Source organism: Suricata suricatta, chromosome 9, assembly GCF_006229205.1.
Source record: "Suricata suricatta isolate VVHF042 chromosome 9, meerkat_22Aug2017_6uvM2_HiC, whole genome shotgun sequence".
In the NCBI taxonomy this organism is placed as follows: Eukaryota; Metazoa; Chordata; class Mammalia; order Carnivora; family Herpestidae; genus Suricata; species Suricata suricatta.
In genome coordinates this window covers 121,333,476-121,352,734 of record NC_043708.1, presented here as the reverse complement: position 1 = coordinate 121,352,734, position 19,259 = coordinate 121,333,476, and the positions used below count along the sequence as shown (strand labels likewise).

The window sequence follows — 19,259 nt, the reverse complement described above, 5'->3', positions numbered from 1 at the left end:
AAAGGAGCCAGGTCCAAAACCTCAACCAGTGCCCAGGAGAGAAGAAGATGCCCAGGTGAAGCAAGGAAATGATTTGATTGGCTGTAGCTTAAGTGGTTGCCTTGTTCGGGAAAGCCTTGTTGGCCGTTTGTGATTGGCTGTCCTTGGGTTTTGATTTCTTAGGCTTGAGGCATTTACAGGCTTAGGTTTTGGTTTGCTTCAGGGCCTGCCTCTCACAGAACTCCTGCTTAATCTGCGCAACATTAAGAGGTAATGTCTCTCTTGCAGTAACACAAAGCTCTCACTTGTCCCTCTCCTTCCTGATCATCCATAAGATAGTGGAAGCATACTACAGTCATTGTGATGTGCAGTTGCCTGATACTACCTCTATTTTCAACAATTTCTCTGCTGCCCACCTTTTCTATAGCAGCTCTAGACTCTAAAATCCTGCTTTATCAGACTGCTTTGCAGCTAGTGTAGCCATAGACCGAGGTCTGCCCCTCTCTGGGAGAGGTGACTCTTTGTGAATAAAAAGGGAAAGACCCTCACTCTTCTACCTTCTGCCCCCCAGCCTTGCCTGGAACTTGGACATGAAGGCTGAAGGTGCATACCACCATGCCACATGGTCACAGGGGCATAGACCTCCTGCTGAGTATGGTGGAGTATCCGAAGACACCACCAGGCACAGCACCAACCCTGGAGGGCCCATTTCCAGACTTGTTGTGTGAAAGAAAGGATCCTGGCCACCACCTTCTCGTTTTGCATCTGAATGCATTTCTTGCTACCCTCTGACAATGCTCTGAAATTGACTGCACAGGGTGTATTATTCCTCAGCAGAATGTATGCAAACCATCCACTCTCAGATGTGGGGGGAGTGGAGGGCTTTTAGATTACTGATTACATTAGATTGCAGTAATTTGACCATTCCAAATTTCAGCTCTCACATCCCAATGAAGGCTGTGACTCCGAGACTCCCCAAGTACCCAGCCTTCCACAGGTCCACCAAATCCAATATGGAACCAACCCATGCAAAATGTTAGGGAGAGGGTTGAGGGGTTTCTTGTAAATGTGGGTGGCCACTCACCCTCTGGACCCTGGGCAGGTGGTCACCATGTGGACAGTGTTAGGCATCCACATGGGGGCTCCTGCACAGTGTCTGTCACGTAGGAAGGCCCACTTCCCTCTGCCTTAATAATGACTGACTCCTTTAGTTACACAGAGGCTTAAGTCTACACTATGATACAACAGTCAGATGAGAACACTATTTGGGTGATGATCATCACAGTCATACTTTACAGATGAATATATGACTTGATATCTAGAGACATTAAGGGACTCGCCAACCATTGATCAATTTGTGGACAAAAGCATTGGAATTAGAATCTGGCCCTTCTAATCCTTAAGTCTGTATTTTTGCCACTGGCTCTGTCTGCAGGAGGTAGTAGATCAAAATAGCCTTATAAAATGAAAAACATGCATGTCTTCGTGCATCATGGGGAACTTTGGCTATTGTAGGGGGAGCAATAGAAGAAAAAACACCCCATCTCCTGCCTTCCTGTTTCCAGGGCCCCATTATGACTCTGGCTCATTTAATTAGGAGAGTCAGTGTTCTGTGCAATTCATCCTGAGTGATGCCCGAACTAAGAAAAGTTTGGAAAAAGCATAAAAATCCAGCATCCAGGCACACAGCTCTCCTCTGGGAATGAACGTGGACATGTGTCAGCTGTAATTAATAGGCAAATGCACATTGTAGAGAGCTGCTCCAGGCTCTCTCTGGCCATATTTGGGCAACAGACCACTCCTTCATAAGCTTTATGTGGCTCCCAGATGCCCGCCCACATAGGCGAACCGGCACGCGAAGTTGCATTTAATCCAAAGTTTTATTTCATGTATCCTCAAGAGAGGATCATGAATTCATTCCAAGCAAGAGGGCTCTCCTTTGAAACCGTGGTGGTGGGCACAAGCCCAGCTGACCATGCCAAGGAGGTGGAGGGCACCTTCTGTGTGCTGCTGGCTGCAGTGGCTATGGGCCAGGCACCTCACTGGGAGCCCAGGAGCACCCTCTGCCGCCCGGGATCTCCTGGCTTTGTAACCATGGCTCATGGCTTCTCCCCTCACCTGGCTTAACTTCTGCCCTTTCCATCTTAACCTTTTCACATCAGCGAATCTTCTCCCGCAAAGAGAGAGAGAGAGAGAGAGAGAGAGAGGTAAAAGAAACGCCCTATCTGCAATCTTCTCCATGTTCCCATCTTCTACCAGCTCTGATTTCCTACTTTAAAAATAGACAGTGCTTTCCTAGTCTCTCTCCAATGCCTGACATTGAAAGGACGTGTTATTTTCCTCCCTTTAGGTATTAATAATCACCACGATGATAATATTATTAGCATTAATATGCACTGAGTGTCTGCTTCAGGCCTGGCGCTGTTCCAGGCATTTGATTGTTGGAGGTGCTGATAACTTCCATTTTGCAGTAGAAAGAGCTGAGGCACAGAGAGGTTCAGTTACTGGCACCTTCTTTCATGCCTAAATGCATTCAATTTTCATCTTGGAAGGTATTCTGTTGCTCTCCCTTTTGCACGTGTGTTTTTAAACTCCTTACTTGAAGGAATCCTCATTCATTCATCAATTCATTCATTTGAAAGCGCGTGTTTGATTTCAGCCTGTTGTTTGCTTTTAAGTAGGCTTTAGCGCAGAGCTTGAACTCGTGACCCTGAGATCAAGACCTGAGCTGAGATCAAGAGTTGGACACTTAGCTGACTGAGCCACCCGGGTGCCCCTGATTCCAGCCTTTCCAGGATAAGTGGCTATTTACTTTGGGTTTTGTCCCATTAATGTGTTATCTCAGAAATCATTTTAGAAACAGGAAGTAAGGCACAGTCCTGGCTGCTGGAAAGAAGCAGGCAAATTATGTCTATTTACATATTTTATCATATTTAATACATTTTATTTTGCCAACTCTTCTTAACGCATATTAAGTATTTAATTAGTTTGGTTTCATTTTACAACAGTGACATTTTATTTATTTGTCTCTATAATGTAATTAGTGTAATCTCGGTCTTTGTTTTCCCCTGGAGTCAGTGTAACACTTTCCCCTTTTCATTATGAAATGTTTTATGTTTCCTTCCAAGTTCTCTCCTAACCAAGTCCTTATTTTAATTCACTTTCCCTGTACAGTGTGCTCGAAGATTATTTTATTTCAGAAAAATGTCACATCTTCCTCTTGGTCCTAAGACTCTCTTCTCATTTTGCCATTGTTCCCTATTTTAGCTTAACGTCCTTTTATTTCTATTATGTGTTACGTGTTCCAAGTTTTATATCCCTCTGGCATTCAGTTTAATAGAATTAGGAGAATCTATAAATAAAAGCAGCTTCTTAGAATAATGCTTTCATTCTTTTCCTCTCTCCCTACCCCCAACTTCTCACACATGCCCTAAATTTACCAGCAGACCAGGAGCTTCCTCTCCGGCAGGGTTTCTCCCACAAGAACTCTGATGGCCGTGTCTCTGCTGAAGATGGTCCAGGACACCCCCCGGGTGACACAAGGGCAAGATTCCAGCTTAGGACACCCATCCATGAAGACTCTGTACAGAATGGGTGCTACTCCTGCTCTCTGGTTCAACAACACAAGAGAGGCTGAAAATTCTACATAAGGTCAATAATTCAAATCCTGGAACTAGAAAACCACCGCGGAGCAAGAGAAGATAATTAGCAGGCAAGCAACCCAGAGGACCAGGGCCGTGCCAGGGGTATCTGCTGCAGGCTTATCTTCCCTCTGCAGGAAGGTCCTTACACTGCGGAACTCCACTCATTTACATTTGCTGGGCCGCTTCTCCCCAGGGCTGAATCTTTCTGTCCCTGGGAAACTAACAAGCTAGGGGCCCAGGGAGCCTCAGTAATCCTTTCAGATGCCAGTATGACCAGAACACCCCTTACAAAAGCATGTGCCGCCCCCAAATCAGATTCCATGGGGATTTCTTTGATGACATCATTTGCCCCGTTGAATCTCTAGGCTTTTCATCCTTACTTCCAAACACAAATTTATAAGTATGTCTCCAAGGACAGGAGATTTCTCCCAAAGCCATCCTACCCCCACCACTACCCTCAGAATATTTTTCTCCTAACATTTGATTATGCAATTTTTCAAACATACAGTAGAGTTAAAGGAACTATATAGCAAACACCCACATACCCACCACCTTGATTCTACCATTAACATAATTACTATAATTATTCTACTACATTCCTCTTCATCTACCCATGTCTCTCTAGCCATCTGTCCATCTGACTTATTTCTAGTGCATTCCAAAGTAAATTGCAGTATCAATATACTTTCTCCCTAAATGCTTCAACATACCTGTCATTACAGAGAGTTCAATATTTGCTTATGGATTTCTCCTTTGAAGTAAAGTTGACATATGATGAAATGCACAAATGTTCATTGTGTATCTATTGAGTTCTGGGAAATGTATATGCCTATGTAATCCAAAGCCCTGTCAGGAGACACAACATAGCCATCACCCTGGAATGTCTCCCCATGTGCCTTCCCAGCCCATCATTCCTATAGATTAGTTTTTATTCCACTACAGGTTGGTTTTACCTGCTCTAGAACTTCCTGTGAATGAAATCTAATAGGTCTTTGGTACAAAGCTTCTTTTACTCCATATTCTGTCTATGAGTTTGTCTCTGCTGTTAGACATTACCAGATGTTTGTTCTTCTTTACTGCTGAGTAAAGAGGGCCTGGTGTACAAGTATGTCACACTTATCTATCCATTCTCCTACTGATGGACCGTAAGAACTTTACAAAAGTATGATAAACATGGTGTGCCTGGGTGACTCAGTCAGTTAAACATCTGACTCTTGATTTCGGCTCAGGTCATGGTCTCATGATTTCCAAGATCAAGCTCCATGTCTGGTTCTGCACATTCAGCATGGAGCCTACTTGGGATTCTCTCTCCCTCTCTCTCTGCCCCTCCCTGGCTCTCTCTCAAAATAAATAAACATTAAAGCTTTAAAAAAAATTATGATAAACGAGCTGAATGTTTCAGGGAACTTTGTAATCCTCTGGGCGGGGGGGAGGGGGCGGGAGACAAACAGATGTAGCACTCCAGATTATGGAGAAACCAACAGGGCAAAAGGCAGACCGGGGACATGCTTGGGTCAATAGAAGTATCTGTTGGTTTGATTCTCTAATCCGAGCACTGTGACCTGCCAAGGAAGCCACAGCACCGGCTCCTCCTGGCCACAGGAAGGCCTGGCCATAGCAGTCAACACTTTGCCCTCTGCCTTGGATGGCTCATGCAGAAATCAAACTGGGCTCAACACTAGGGAACTCCCCGGAAGACCTCAGGACACAGGTATACCATCTGAAATGGACTGGGCAGCTTTAGCCAGATGGCTGTTTTTATCCAGCTGCATCTATCATCCTTGTGATCTCTGAGCCTCATGTTTGTGCCCATAGCGCATGAAGAAACACAGCCCTGCCATGAGACTTACAATGCAATTCCTGCAGCCTGACCACATGATTCAAATAAACTATGGACACTGAGGGGAGAAAAGTGCATATACATGTTTCCTCGGGCGTGAGGTGGGGGAGATCTCTTGGTGGCAGCAGCTGATCTCTGAAGACCCCCCTGAGGAGGTCAGCGTGCAGGAGCAACTGCGGAGGGGGCTGCGTGGCTGCCTGGAGGAAGACGAGGCCAGGCTGGCACAGTCCTCGACACAGACCAAGTACAAAGCACTGCAAGTGACTGACTGCAGGCAAGGAACCAATTGCTTGAAAGTAAAACCAACTTTCAGGAACCCAAACAAGTTGGCTTAAAGATAGGATTTTCTGTCGTTTTATGCAGTCAGTGAACTTCTGACATAAGGAAAAAACAGAACCACGTCCAGTACTCTTTGTGAGTGAGTACCAAAAAGGGAAGTAAGAGGTTCTCCCACTTAGGTTTTGGATACCTTAGAATAGAAATGCCTTTAAGACACACCTCATCACGTGGGGCGCCTGGGGGGCTCAGTTAAGTGTCTGACTCTTGGTTTTGGCTCAGGTCAAGATCTCATGTGGGGCACCTGGGTAGCTCAGTCGGTCAAGCATCCGGCTTTGGCTCAGGTCATGATCTCACAGTTCGTGGGTTCGAGCCCCACATCAAGCTCTGTGCTGACCGCTAGCTCAGAGCCTGGAGCTTGCTCAGATTCTGTATCTCCCTCTCTCTCTCTGACCCTCCCCTGCTCACACTGTCTCTGTCTGTCTCTGTCTCTCAAAAATAAATAAAAAACATTAAAAAAAAAAAAAAAAGATCTCATGGTTTGTAAGAAGCCCCCCACTGGGTTCTGCACTGACAGTGCAGAGCCTGCTTGGGATTCTCCCTCTCCCTCTCTCTCTGTCCCTCCCCACTCGCCCTCTGTCTCTGTCTCAAAAATAAATAAATAAACTTATAAAAAGAAAACAAAGATGTGAGTTATCATTATGTGGGGTGGTCAGTCCTGTTCTCCCAACATGTGCCTTATAAAAGTGGTCATTGGGAGTTAGCAGACCCATCTCTACTTCTGGGGTTTTGTTTGGATTTGAAGACTATTTAGTATAAGAAGGAATCAGTTTGGTTTTACAATGTTCCTAGTGTGGTCAGATATCAGAGGAAGGTAGAAAACCACAGTCCTTATAAAAGCAAACCCCACCCCCACCTGGCCCTGCAAAAATAATCCTAGAAAGTCGGAACGAGTTCATTTTGTACAAGAACACGAAACTCTGCAGGAACAGAAAGCATTCATTCCTACAAATGGGCTCTTGCATCGTGTACTCCAAAGAAGGGTTGTGGGGGTCTTGCATTGGTAAAGTCATGGTACATAAACTTATTTAAGTTCCTGAAACAAATCCTGCTTCTCGTTCATGGCTAATAGTGTCATATTCCTACAAATGAGAAATTAAAAGACATGTGTAAAAAGACTGTTAATGAGCTCAGTCATGAACGGTTACTTTGATAGCAGGCTAGAAATAAGGTTTCTTTTTCTTTTTACAGAAATTAGCTCTATCAAGAGGAACACAAATAAGGGGTTTCTGTTTGTGTACTCAAGTCTAAGAAAACAGCGGAAGATCAAGACGTGTGTTAGACCGAGTGCAATGGTGGCCAGAGGGGACTTATTTTTCCGTGTTAAAGTCTGTCCTCAGACAGACACACCTAAATAAACTCCGGCTGGAACAAGGAGGCACAGATCCAGGGACGTGGGGTCTAACAGCAGCGAAACCGCACGCCTCTGCTGTGACCCTCCTAGAGGACACGTGGAAAGCTAAAACTGGCACCGAGGCGCCCAGATCACTGGATGCGAAGCACCCGACGCATCTTTGCAACTCTGCATCTTGCACAGCGCCAGGCTTTGAGCCAACCCGCAGACGAATTCCTCTCTCTTCTGACATCAGGGTGCTCGCTGAGCTCTTGCTATGCCAAAAATGGTCTCTCTCTTTATCCTTACTGTGCCAGTTACTGTTCCCTCTCTGCCTAGCCCTGTGCCCCTCCTCCAACAACCCCACCTGGACCACACTTCCCAAGGGTCTGGCCGGTGGGCGGGGCCAGAAGGCAGCTGCCTCCTCCTCGGCTCCACCTCCTCCCGGGCTCTGCTGACCCGCATTCTCCCGGGGTCCCTTCAGCTCCAGAAGAGGAGAAGATCTCCCATCACTGCTGGTATTCGGGTCCCTCAGTACCATTTTCCCGCTTTCCTTATCCCCGCTCACACCTCTATAAATAGCCCCCATAAGAGTCTCTACCTGAGCCAACAAGGTGGGTTATTTCCCAGTGAGGTGCAGATTGATGCACTCACTCAGGATCCACCTGCAGAAACACCACCCCCTCTTATCTCTCTCTCTCTGACAATCCAGTGGGCCCTTCAAGGTCTGGCTGAAAGCCTTCCCTGGACTTCCCAGGTGAAAAGCAGCCCATCTCCTTTCTTATCCTAAAGCATCTGGCTTCCATCTCTATATTAATTTCACTATTCCTCAGTCCCTGACTGTTCATCACTGAATTATATCCAGTGACGAGCCCACAGCCTTGCAAACAAATGGGACTGCAGGTTGAACTTCAGAAAGCAAGCAAGCAAACAGACCTCTGAACGGTGTGCAAAGAGAAGTGACAGATGGGAGAAATATCTGTAATATAGTTGCAAACAAGAGATTAATATCCACAATATAGAGACAGCACCTACAAATCATTAAGATAGAAGAAAAATAGCCCAATTGAAAAACGGGCAAAGAATGCAAATAAGCAATTCAGAGAATTAAAATGACTAATAACTTTATGAAAAGGCATTTCACTCTAACAGTAATCAGGGAGGAAAAAGCAAATTAAAACAACCACGAGATCTCATTTTCACCTGTAAGAACTAGCAAATACTGCAACAACTGCTAATCTCCACCCAAGATTGGTTAGCGCCCCTCAGACACTTCTGGGGGGGTTTCCATTGGCACCACCTGCCCGGAGAGACACCTGCTGATCCCTAATACCACATAAATGCATGTATACCCTGCCTTGCCTTGATTCAAATCTTCTCTGACATGTACACTCTGTGTGACCAGGGACAAGTTACTTAACCCTCTGTGCCTTGGTTTCCTCATCTGTAAAATGAGGATAATAATTAATTGTACCTGCCTCACAGTTTCCAAGAAGATTAAGTGAGTCAAAACCAGGAAAATACTTGGAAAACTACCTGGCACACGAGAGCCAAAAGGATGTCTGTGATTATTATTTATTATTATAACTACTGTTTTTGTGACTATGTACCATACAGAAATTCTCATCCATGTGCACAGAGAAGCATCAATAAAGATGATCACAATGCTATTTATAATACAAAAATAAAAAATAAAAAACAAAACTGTAGGCAAAACAATGAACATTAATATAGGTAAATGATGTAATAAAATGTCACATCCATAAAAAACTTAAAACCATTTCAAATAATGGAGTATATCTTTATGCATTAGAGTGGGAAGTGTTCCAGGACACATGATTAGGCTTCAGAAAAGTGAGGCACAGAAAAACATGTTTAGCATGATTCCATTTATATAAAAAAGTACCTTAAAAGGTACATGTGCATGTATGTTGCTGAAACAGACATTCGTATGCTAAAGTGGAATGGCATCTGGGGGAAGAAGGAGACTGGAGATGGGATGAGGGGGGTGAAGATTTTGGATTTTTGCTCTTCATATGTCTGCACTGTTTGAATTCTTTGCAATGGAGGAATATTTACATAATATACATATAACTTCATAAAATAAGACAAAATGTGTTCACTAAACTCCTTATGAGTTGAAGTGAACAAATGTCACCAGGTCCTGGACCCTCTGCAAGACTGGTAACGTAGGGTGGGGAGACACAGGGACTGTGATGTGCCACCGTGACCAGGGGTGCAAGTCACGTCAGCGGAAGAGGGGGCGGTGGTGGAGCCCCTTCTGCCTCCCTGCACGGGGCTCACCTTCCAGACCAGACTCCCCAACGAGTCACAAAGAATCCACTGACCTAAGATGTCAGGGGTAAGATTAAGTAAGCATGGGCCAGGCACTAAAGGATGCACTGAGGCAGCCTTAGAAATTACATCATAGAGTAGTTCTAGGCTTGGGAGGTGTGAGGTGCAAAACTGTGCACTCCTATTGTATAAGACATTCACACACGTATGAGTGTGTGTGCATACATATATGCATATGTGCATACTTATGTAAAATATATGTATCCACACATGCAGTTTTTCTTAATGTTTATTTATTTTGAGGCAGGGAAGGGAGAGAGAATGCCAAGCAGGCTCTGGGTTGTCAGTGCAGAGCCCAATGCGGGGCTCTAATTCCACAAACCGTGAGATCATGACCTGAGCTGAGATCAAGAGTTGAACACTCATCTGACTCAGCCGCCCAGGCACTCCCCCGCCTACATGTGCAGTTTAAAAACAAAAACAGTGAAAAGTACACCGTTCAAAACATTAATGGTGATTATCTTTGGGTGGTAGGATTACAAATGATTTTTGGAGTTTTCTTTGTTTTCATGTCTTCCAAATATTCAAAATACATGTATTCCTCTTACACCAAGAAAATTTAAAAAATGACACAATTTTATAAGTAGGCGGTGCCCTCACTAAGCCCCTTCTCTCCTTGTGGGGTTCCACCCTTCTTGTCGGAGATCTGGCTCCACGGTGCTGCACACTCCTCCTGGGGTGGGAAACATGGGTCCCTGGTAGGCTGGGGGGAGGGTGTCCAAGGAAAGCTCCCTGCCCTTGAGATTCTTGGACTCCAAATCAAGGATGCTGTAGGCAGCCTTCACTCCTTCATAGATAAACCTTGGAAGTGAAGCCCCAGGCCAAGTTCTGATCAGAAGGAAGGGTCCTACAGTGCAGTCAGCCTCCTTCTGAATAGGGCCTCACAGGCACCTCCTCAGGGTGCCCCTTCTACCTCCACCCTCCATCTGCCTGCACTGTACCCCTCTACCTTACCAGTGAGAGGATCCCAACTCAAACTCCATGGCCAGCTCAGCTGCCGCCGGCTCTCTGCAGCCTTTCCTAACATGGACACAGGCACCGTCTATAAGGTCTAGAATCAAAGTGGTCCAAGTTGAAAGCCTTGCTCTGAAATGTACTAAGCTGTAGTAAGTCACTCAACTACTCGGAGCCTCAGTTTGCCACATCTGTGTAACAGGGTCACCCCCAGGGCTCTGGGATAATGATTGGAGCAGTGCTTCCTAATCAGCAGGGATGGTAATGTAGGAGTTGGCTGGTGTAGTCATGCTGGGGGTACTGGAATCTAGTGATTCAGATGCCACTTCTAATGCAGTAGTCAGCATGTATGTCTGGCAGGTGGTGTGGGGGCAGTGAGTGGGACAAGGGCCCGAAGGAACAGAAACGAACAAAGATGAGGACCAAAGATGCTCCCATGCTGTGTCTGTGCATGTGGTGGGCTCCAAGGGTTTAGCTGAGACCCTCAGCGGAGCTCTGAGAGCACAGTGCTCAGGCGTGCCAGGCACCAGACAGGTTAGGAAACACCACTTTGTTTAATTCTGAGGAGCAGCATTCGCCAGACCATACAGGGAACATGCACCGAGGTTAAAATCAGAGCAACCAATAGCAAGTACAGAAGAAAGAAAGTTTCCATAATGGCAAAAGGAATGTCTGGAAAACTTGGGAAAAGGGAAGGATTCTGGGTTGAGGCCAGAACAGGAGAGAGGGGACAGTTCATGCCCCAGGAGCCAAAGGAGCGAGGCTTTGCCGCACAGGAGCATCTGCCAGGCTCAGAGCAGGGAAAGGACAGCATGAGGATATCATGGGGCTCTCGTCCTGAAGCACTGTCCAGTCAGCAGCATGCAACCTGACCTGGGAGGGGGCAGGGAGCACAGCGAAGCAGTAACCCAGGCATCGCCAGAGAGAGCAGGCAGGGCTGCAAGGGAGAAGCCAGGAGGCAGAGCGGACAAGGCCATGGTCAGTAGATGTGGATGCGAGGGAAATCCAGAGTGATGTCCGGCTTCCAGCTTGGAGAACAGGGCATGAGAAAGGGTGAGCAAAGGAACAGCTTTGCCTTTTCCTAGCCAGGGACAATGGCACACAGGCCCTCAGTGGCAAGCAGGTGGCCCTGCCAGCCACTCTGCCACCTTTCCAGACTGTCCACCCTGGAGAGTCTGACAAGATCACTGGAGTAGACCCGGGTCCCGCATGGGCAAGAAGGAGGTTCTGGTTGAATGAACACAGCAGGTCGTCTCTGAGAGCTGTCCATGCAAGGTTTTGAAACAAAGGGGAGATCGTCTTGAAATCAAGGGCCCTTCCAGAAACCCGCCTGCCAACACTGGGCACAGATTTATCTGCCCCTGAGGCAAATGCAGTCTGTCTCATCATCCAGAGCTTCAAGAGCCTGACCCATTGGGCTGTTTCTTCCCACTGAGAAGTTGGACTCACCCAACAAGGACTCCGGAAATGACTGGATGTCAGCCAGTGACAGGGAGTGCAAAGGCCCCACGAAGGGGTAGGAAGCTGAAGCCCATGGCCACTTTCTGAGCCCGATTCCTCAAGGGTGGCAACACACATCGGGCCCGAGGCCGGGGGGGGCCTGCAGAGCATCGCTGCTTTGCACCCAAGCAACCCAGGGGGAGACAATGAGACTGTTTCTTCCTCTCAGCGGTGCCACTGTCTTGACACTAAGGGCATTGATGGGCTGGTTACCATGGGAACCTGAGCTGCTGATCCCATCCCATGGAGCTTGAGGCTCCCTTCCAACAGCTGATGGCTATTCATCCCTGTTCTTCGCAGCACTGGACAGAGGGCCTTGTGCCTGCTGCCGGGTCTTCAAAATCCTCCAACGGTACAGGCACATGGACATCAGGAAGATCTGGAATCTTACGGGATGAGAGGCCCAGAGGGTCTGAAGCAGCCACAGTGGGCTCCAGGGCAGGGCACTGCTGGCCCTTGCTCCCTGTGTAGCTGATCTGACCTAGAAGCAAACTAGGGCATCACAGGGACGGTCACTCCGATGCATGAGCACAAGCACAAGCCCGGGAGGGACCATCTGCCTGGTGACTCCAAAAGGCCAGGGATTAAAACTCAAAAAGTGGGGGTGGAGATGGATCAGCCAACAGGCATAGAGATATATGAACATTACCTGCTCCTTCACAAATGCTTACCTTTTCTCCACTAACCAAGAGGTTCTAGTGCGGCAGGGGCTACATCTCTTACCTCTGAGGGCCCAGCACCAGTGAGAACACACAGCAAACACTGAATAAGTGAGTGCATGTGGCCACCCTGGGGCAACCCCTCCACTATCAGAGAAATGGCAGGATTGGAACTGATCTTCAAGAGTAGCCAGAGGACCAACTATGGACTGACGTACCCAAGAAGCTCAGGGTCCAGTGGCAGAAATGAACAAGCCAATAGGCAATGTCGCAGTGGTGGGGGATGGGGGCATCAGGGCCAGCCTGCAAGAAGCCAGGAAGGACGAGGAGCTAACCAGCAGATGGGAAAGGCATCCTAGGTAGAAAGAATAGCATAAGGTAGCCCCAATGGAAGCAAGAGCATGAGGTGGCTCAGCAGAGCTGGAGCTGAGGCCAGGGCAGAAGGAGGCCCTGGAGGACAGACAGGTGAGAGGTGACACAGGCCCCCGCTGGGCAACACAGCAGGAAAGCAGGGGGACCTGAGAGCCAGCCAGGATACCCATGAGACAGGCTGAGGGACAAACCAAACAGGAGGCATAGAAGCAGGGGGAGGCGGCAGTGACTTCCAGGCCTTGAGCTCAGGCATCGGGGTTGGCAGTCCTTTCTGGAGACAGGGAGCACACAGAGAGGAGCAGGCTTGCAGCAAGGGATGATCTGTCCAGTTAACAGTGTGCAGAGTTTGAGCAACTGAGTGTAGCATCCGTCCTAAAAGGACCAAAAAGGATTGGGGCATACTTTTGGCTCCCAAATGGAGAGATAAAAGTTTCAATACCGATGACAAGGAGCCAGGACCAACTACTCTGGGTAGAACAATGCTGACCTGCAGCGCCATGTGTGTACGCATGCATCTGAGCCAGGTGGAAAGAAGGAGAAACAGCAGCTGACGGGGTCCACATAGGCTCTTTGTCAATGGCAGCAGATAGCTGATGGCTTTCTGGTCGGATGGCTTATCTGTATCTGAGAAACGGGGATGAGGTCCGTGGGCCAAAGGTGATGACAGTGGAAGGAGGGTCAGAGTGTATGGGTTTAGACCCTGGCCCGTCACCAGTTTGTGACCTGCACAAGTCAGAACCAATAGGGCCTGAGCTCTGCTCATGGTTAAACAGGCCTGGTGACACCTCTCTGCAAGGGTGGCGCAAGGCCCCATGATTGAGAGCACCCACCCAAGAAACATCGGCTGGGCACAAGCACGTGCCAAGGCTTCTGGTCAATGCCAAGGCCAAGCCACAATCGGAGAGCCAGAAAAGAGAGAGTCAGTCCCGACAAGTATTATTCAGAAGCCCTCCACTTACAGGGCCCAGGAAGGAGAGGGAGACGTGTCAGCCCCTCAGCCTGGCCCAGGGAGGGTCAGAGCAACTACAATTTAGAGGCAAAATCTGTGCAAAGGCTCAGAGACCCAAAGGGGCCCAGGATGTTCCTGTGTGTGAACGGTCCTAAGGGCCCTGTGGTCACCAAAGCCCGAGGCCAGGCAGAGGCGTCAGACAGGGGCTTTGGGCCCTCCACCCCATCTACAGCTCTATTGCTCACTTGCACTGTTGGTTTCTGCCTAGAGAGACCCAGACTCTTCCAGGGGACCATTTGGCTAAGCATCCACTCTGGCCTGACTCAGAGTCTCCTCCTGGCCACCGGCTCCACGAGCAGCTACTCAGCTTCAGTTCTCTCTCTCCACCACAGTCCCTGTGACTTACGAGGACAGTCTATTCAAATAAAACCCTGTCCACTTAAAACTGTTACCATCTGAAACATGATGTCAAACAGGAGGCTATGATACCAATGATACCATATGATACCATGGGCTTCACAATCCCAATCTTCTCTCTCACCTCACACCCAGAACCTCTCTCCCTTTCTACCCCCAGGCCAGCCTGTGTGCACTGCTCTTGGCTCAGAGCATTAACACAAGACAGCCTCAGACTGAAAATCAAAACCAGACAACTAGGTCACAGGTGACTGCTATTCTAGGCGTTTTCTTGTCGCCCTCAAGCCCCCAACCCTCCGGTTGGAACAAATGCTGGCCCATCATTCTAACACCTGGCTAAACCTTCAGCTTTTTTTTTTTTTTAAATTATAAGAACAAGCTGTCTGCAGCATGACAATTTTCCTCTGCTGACAAGTGAATTAAGCAGACCCACCTGAAATTCTGGGCCAGGTATGTCCTGCTCTGTAGCTATTTTAGGCAAAACTATTTAAGGCAAGTTCAAAATCATTTAAGGCTCTTAGATCTTTCAGGGGCCCTGGCAGCCAGCCTGCCTTTTTATGTTCAGACTCAGAACCGACAAATTAGCTCAATACCCCAGGCAAAGCAAAAATGGAAGGGAAAGTATAGTATCAAAGTACCACGTTTAAGATAAATATCACTTCCAAAACCTGTCGGTGCTGCGATGTTGTGATTTGGCTGGTGAGAATATCTTGTTGCAGGAAAAGATGTGCACAACTGTCTTTTCCTGGAGTCAAAGGTCACAATGTATGTAGGGTAGAGCGAGGGCCACGTGGACCACTAGATGGTTTGAAGGAGAAAGGAGCAGAGGAGGGGTGCCTGGGTGGCTCAGTCGGTTAAGCATCCAACTTCGGCTCAGGTCATGATCTCACAGTTCGTGGGTTTGAGCCCTCCATTGGGCTCTGTGCTGACAGCTCGGAGCCTGGAGCCTGCTTTGGATTCTGGGTCTCCCTCTCCCTCCACCCCTCCCCAGCTCACACTCTGACTCTATCTCTCAAAAAAAAATGAATAAACATTTTTAAAAATCACAAAAGTAAAGAAACAGAAGAGATAGAAGACAGATGGCTGAGAGCAGAGTTCCAGGACTCTGGGTCCGGCTCTGTCCCAACAGCCTGGTGATCTGAGTAAGGCATTCTCATTCTTGAGGCCACCAACTGCTTGACAAGCAGACTGGTCCAGCTCAGGAGGCCTAACGTGGGGGCTTCTTCCCCAAGCCCACAGGTGTCCACAGACAGTCTTCAGATGCTCCAGGAACACCGTGATATATGCATGTGATGTGCATTTTTCTTTTCTTTTTTTCCCCTTTAACATTTCATGTGTATCAACATACAGGTGTGTACATGTAGGTGCATATGTGTATATATGTACATGCATATATACATGCATGCCTGCACCTATGCGTACACATCACCATATATAAATTTTGATACAAAGAAAAGCACAAAATGCTGAGACACAATTTTGCATATAATTTATATGCCATATATACACACAAATATGTCCTCATATCTGTATATTATGAATTAGAACACTGCAGCTAAAGTTTGACATCCCTCTCTCAGTTTCTCCCCCCTCCCTCCCTTCTACTACTAACCTGAACTTGATGTGGCTGCTTCCTACATGTGTAGGCATTCACAAATAATATAGAATTACCTAGTGTGCTTTTTGAAGTTACCATAAATACTACTACACTGTGCATTGGCAACATGTCTTTTCATATGTTGAGACTTATCTCTATGGATACTTATCTGATTAATTCCTTTCTTATCTTTTTTTTTTTGAGAGAGAGAGAGAGACTATGTGAGTGGGGAAGAGGGAGAGAGTCAGAAAGGGGGAGGTGGGAGAGGGTGGAGAGGGTGAGAGAGAGAGAGAAAGAGAGAGAGAGAGAGAGAGACAGAGAGACAGAGAGAGACAGAGAGAATCCTGAACAGGCACCAAGCTCAGTGTGAGCCCAGCTTGGGCTTGATGCTACAACCCTGCGATCTTGCCTGAGCCAAAATCAAGGGTCAGACGCTCAGCCAACTGAGCCACCCAGGGGCCCGCGGTTAATTCCTTTCTAGCAATTGTATAGCATTCCATCATGTGACCATTTTGATTTATTTTTTCATTCTTCTACTGACAGATACTTAGGTTGTGTTTCCTTTCATTTAAAAACTGCTTCTGTGACCTTACTCTGCAAGATTCCTTATACACCACGCCTATAAGGTCTTCTCCCTAGTAGAAGCTTGATGTGGACCTGCTGATGCAATTCTACCTGATTGTCAAGGGCCAAATTGCTCTCCATAGTAGTTATACCAATTTCCACTTGGGCCAGCAGCCTCTAGAAGTTCCATGGCTCCACATCCTTGCCAACACTTGATACTAACCCTTTTCCACATCGGCCGATCTGATGGTGTGACGTGGTATCTTGTCACTGTCTCCTGTTGCACTGTCCTTATTAACTCCCAGGGAGGCCCAGCGGCTTTTCTCATGTTTATTGGCCATTTGGGCTTCCTCTTCATTGAATTCTCTATTCATACACTTCTCCATTTTTCTACCTGGCATTTGTCTGTCACTTATTGATTTATATCTTTTTAAATCATCTTTGCACTGACCCAGGTGCTATATGTTATAAATACGTTTTCTAGTCTGTTATGTGCTTTTAAAGTCTGTTGTGATGTGTTTGTCACACAAAACTTTTCATGGCTCAATCTCTTCCTTTATTTGTTCTTTTTCTGCCTTGTTTAAGAAACCCGTTCTTGTCCCAATGTCATAAAGGTATTCCACCCTGGTTATTTCTAGTTGGAATTTACTATTGAGTAGTGCGAGGTAAGGATTTGAAGCGCTCTTGACTGAAATGCCCAACCTTCCCCATCCATTTGTAACTCTTCTGCTCGCACATACACATTCCCATACATTCCTGGGTCTGTGTTGATCCCTGGGTCAAGGTCAAACCAGCTTTACAGGAAGTGTCGCTCTTGGGCACAGCACATTCCCCTCCTTTTGCTCCCTTCTCAGAGGTGTCTCGGGGATTCTGGGAACTTACTCTTCTACGTGAATTTTAGCATTCAGTTGTGTGATTTCATATCCCATATAAAACTCTGTTGGCACGTCAACTAAGTCACATTGAATTTATAGATTAATCGGGGGAGGGAGGACATGGGATAATCAGTCCTCCCAACCATGAACATGGCTCATCCCTTCATTATTCAGATCTTTCTTTCAAAACGTTTTTCCAATATTTTATACTTTTCTGCCTGTAAGTTTCACAGATTTTCAAAAGTTTATTCCTAGGTTTCTAACAGCTTCTATGCTACAGTGTACTATCATTTCTTTCATCTTCTCAGATGTTGCTGTTGGATAGGTAGCTACCGGTGACCAAGCACCCCGTTCAATTCTATAACTCTAACAGTTTCTAGATTCTCCTGGATTATCCATGTAATTATTTCGCCATCTGTCAATAATGACATTTGACTCCTCCAAATTTTCCTTTCTTTCTTTCTTTCTTTCTTTCTTTCTTTCTTTCTTTCTTTCTTTCTTTCTCTCAACATTGTGGTGCATTATCTGGGACCTCCAGTGTCTTGATGAATAGAAGAGTAAAAAAAAAAAAAAAGAGGCTAGTTTGTTTCCTGCTGATGCCTATTTTTCAATGGAGAAGATCCAGAGCCTTTATCAGTCTGAAAGGCATCCATATTGAAGAGTGAATAATCACCTTTCTCTCTCTCTCTCTTTCTCTCTCAATTACCATTGCACCACCACTTAAAATACATGGAATCAGGTTATCAGTTGCATAAAAGAGAGTAAAACAATCGAGCCAGGAGTTAGAGCATCGCAAAGAGAACAGCAGAGCTGTGAGTCAGGGCAAGTAGGAGGCATAATACGAGCTGCCCATCATGGGTTTGGGCAGAGTCTCACCAAGGAGCCTTAGACCAGAGAATGCAGCAGGAGACAAAGGGCAGGGAGCAAAAGTATCAGAGGCGACACACACTGCGTGGACCCAAACGGCCTCCATCCCTTGTTTTCCCTCAGTTTACTTATCCATAAATCAAAGCTAATAATATCTACGTCTTATTTATGAGTCACGAATTCTCCTGGCTGAAAAAGGCAAATAAGGTTTTTAAAAGAGTTCTTATTGAATAGGTAGAGGCTGGAATGCTCCAGGCCTTTTCCACATTAGCAGCTCACTTGGGGGAGGGAGGGAGAAAAGCTGGTTTTGGAGTAAAGAGTAATAGGCTCTCCTTGAGTAAACACACACACATACACATACACACACACACACACACACACACACACACACACAAACACGCCTCTGAGACTGCTCAGATCCCCAACCAACTACGCCCTCCCTCCCTTTGCGAACGTCTTCACCATGGCAGCCCCGGCACCCTGCCTCCCAAGCTGAGTGACCCGGGCTGTGGGCAGTGCACCCTGGCTGCCCTGGACAGAGCCGGAGGGCCCTTAAGAGACTCCCCCAGAAGGTCCCAGGCGGGGGCAGGTACCTACGTACCTGGAGGAACCTGCCCCTCGGGCAAAATGAGAACGGCAGATTCTGTATATGAGACTCAACTCAGTGAGTCTCACAGAAGTTGTTTCAAAGCCCTGGCATTTCTGATTCCGGGGGACAGGAACTGTGAGGGGGAGGTACTGTGTGTGCCTCTCATTGCCATGTCCAGGAGCTGCCCGGCTTAACGTCAGTTCCTCTCTGCTCCTTTAATTATAGGAGCCAGAAACCCAGGCACTTTGTAATTTACCATGCACTTTGAGAGTCACTTTGAGCTGAAGACAAATTGCCAGGCCACCTGGGCAGAGCAGTGAAGTGTAGCAGGAGCCAGGGGGCCCTCGCATTGAATGGGGGTGGCGCCCTGAGGAACAACTTCTGCAGGCTGGACCATCAGCGGGGAGATTTAGGAACCACAGGTAGAAA

At 47.1% G+C, this 19,259-nt stretch overlaps 1 protein-coding gene across 1 annotated transcript in view; it reads right to left on the bottom strand.

Annotated features, from left to right (window-relative positions):
- Positions 1 to 13,471, bottom strand: part of PCSK6 (proprotein convertase subtilisin/kexin type 6) — a 174,531-nt gene extending 161,060 nt beyond the window's left edge. The window contains exons 1-3 of the mRNA XM_029952282.1: positions 13,460 to 13,471; positions 12,819 to 12,903; positions 12,298 to 12,422 (exon numbers count right to left, since the gene is read on the bottom strand). Of these exons, the coding sequence (XP_029808142.1) occupies positions 12,298 to 12,422; positions 12,819 to 12,903; positions 13,460 to 13,471 (222 nt within the window). The remainder of the gene's footprint in view (positions 1 to 12,297; positions 12,423 to 12,818; positions 12,904 to 13,459) is intronic.
- Between the last annotated feature and the right edge of the window lie 5,788 nt (positions 13,472 to 19,259).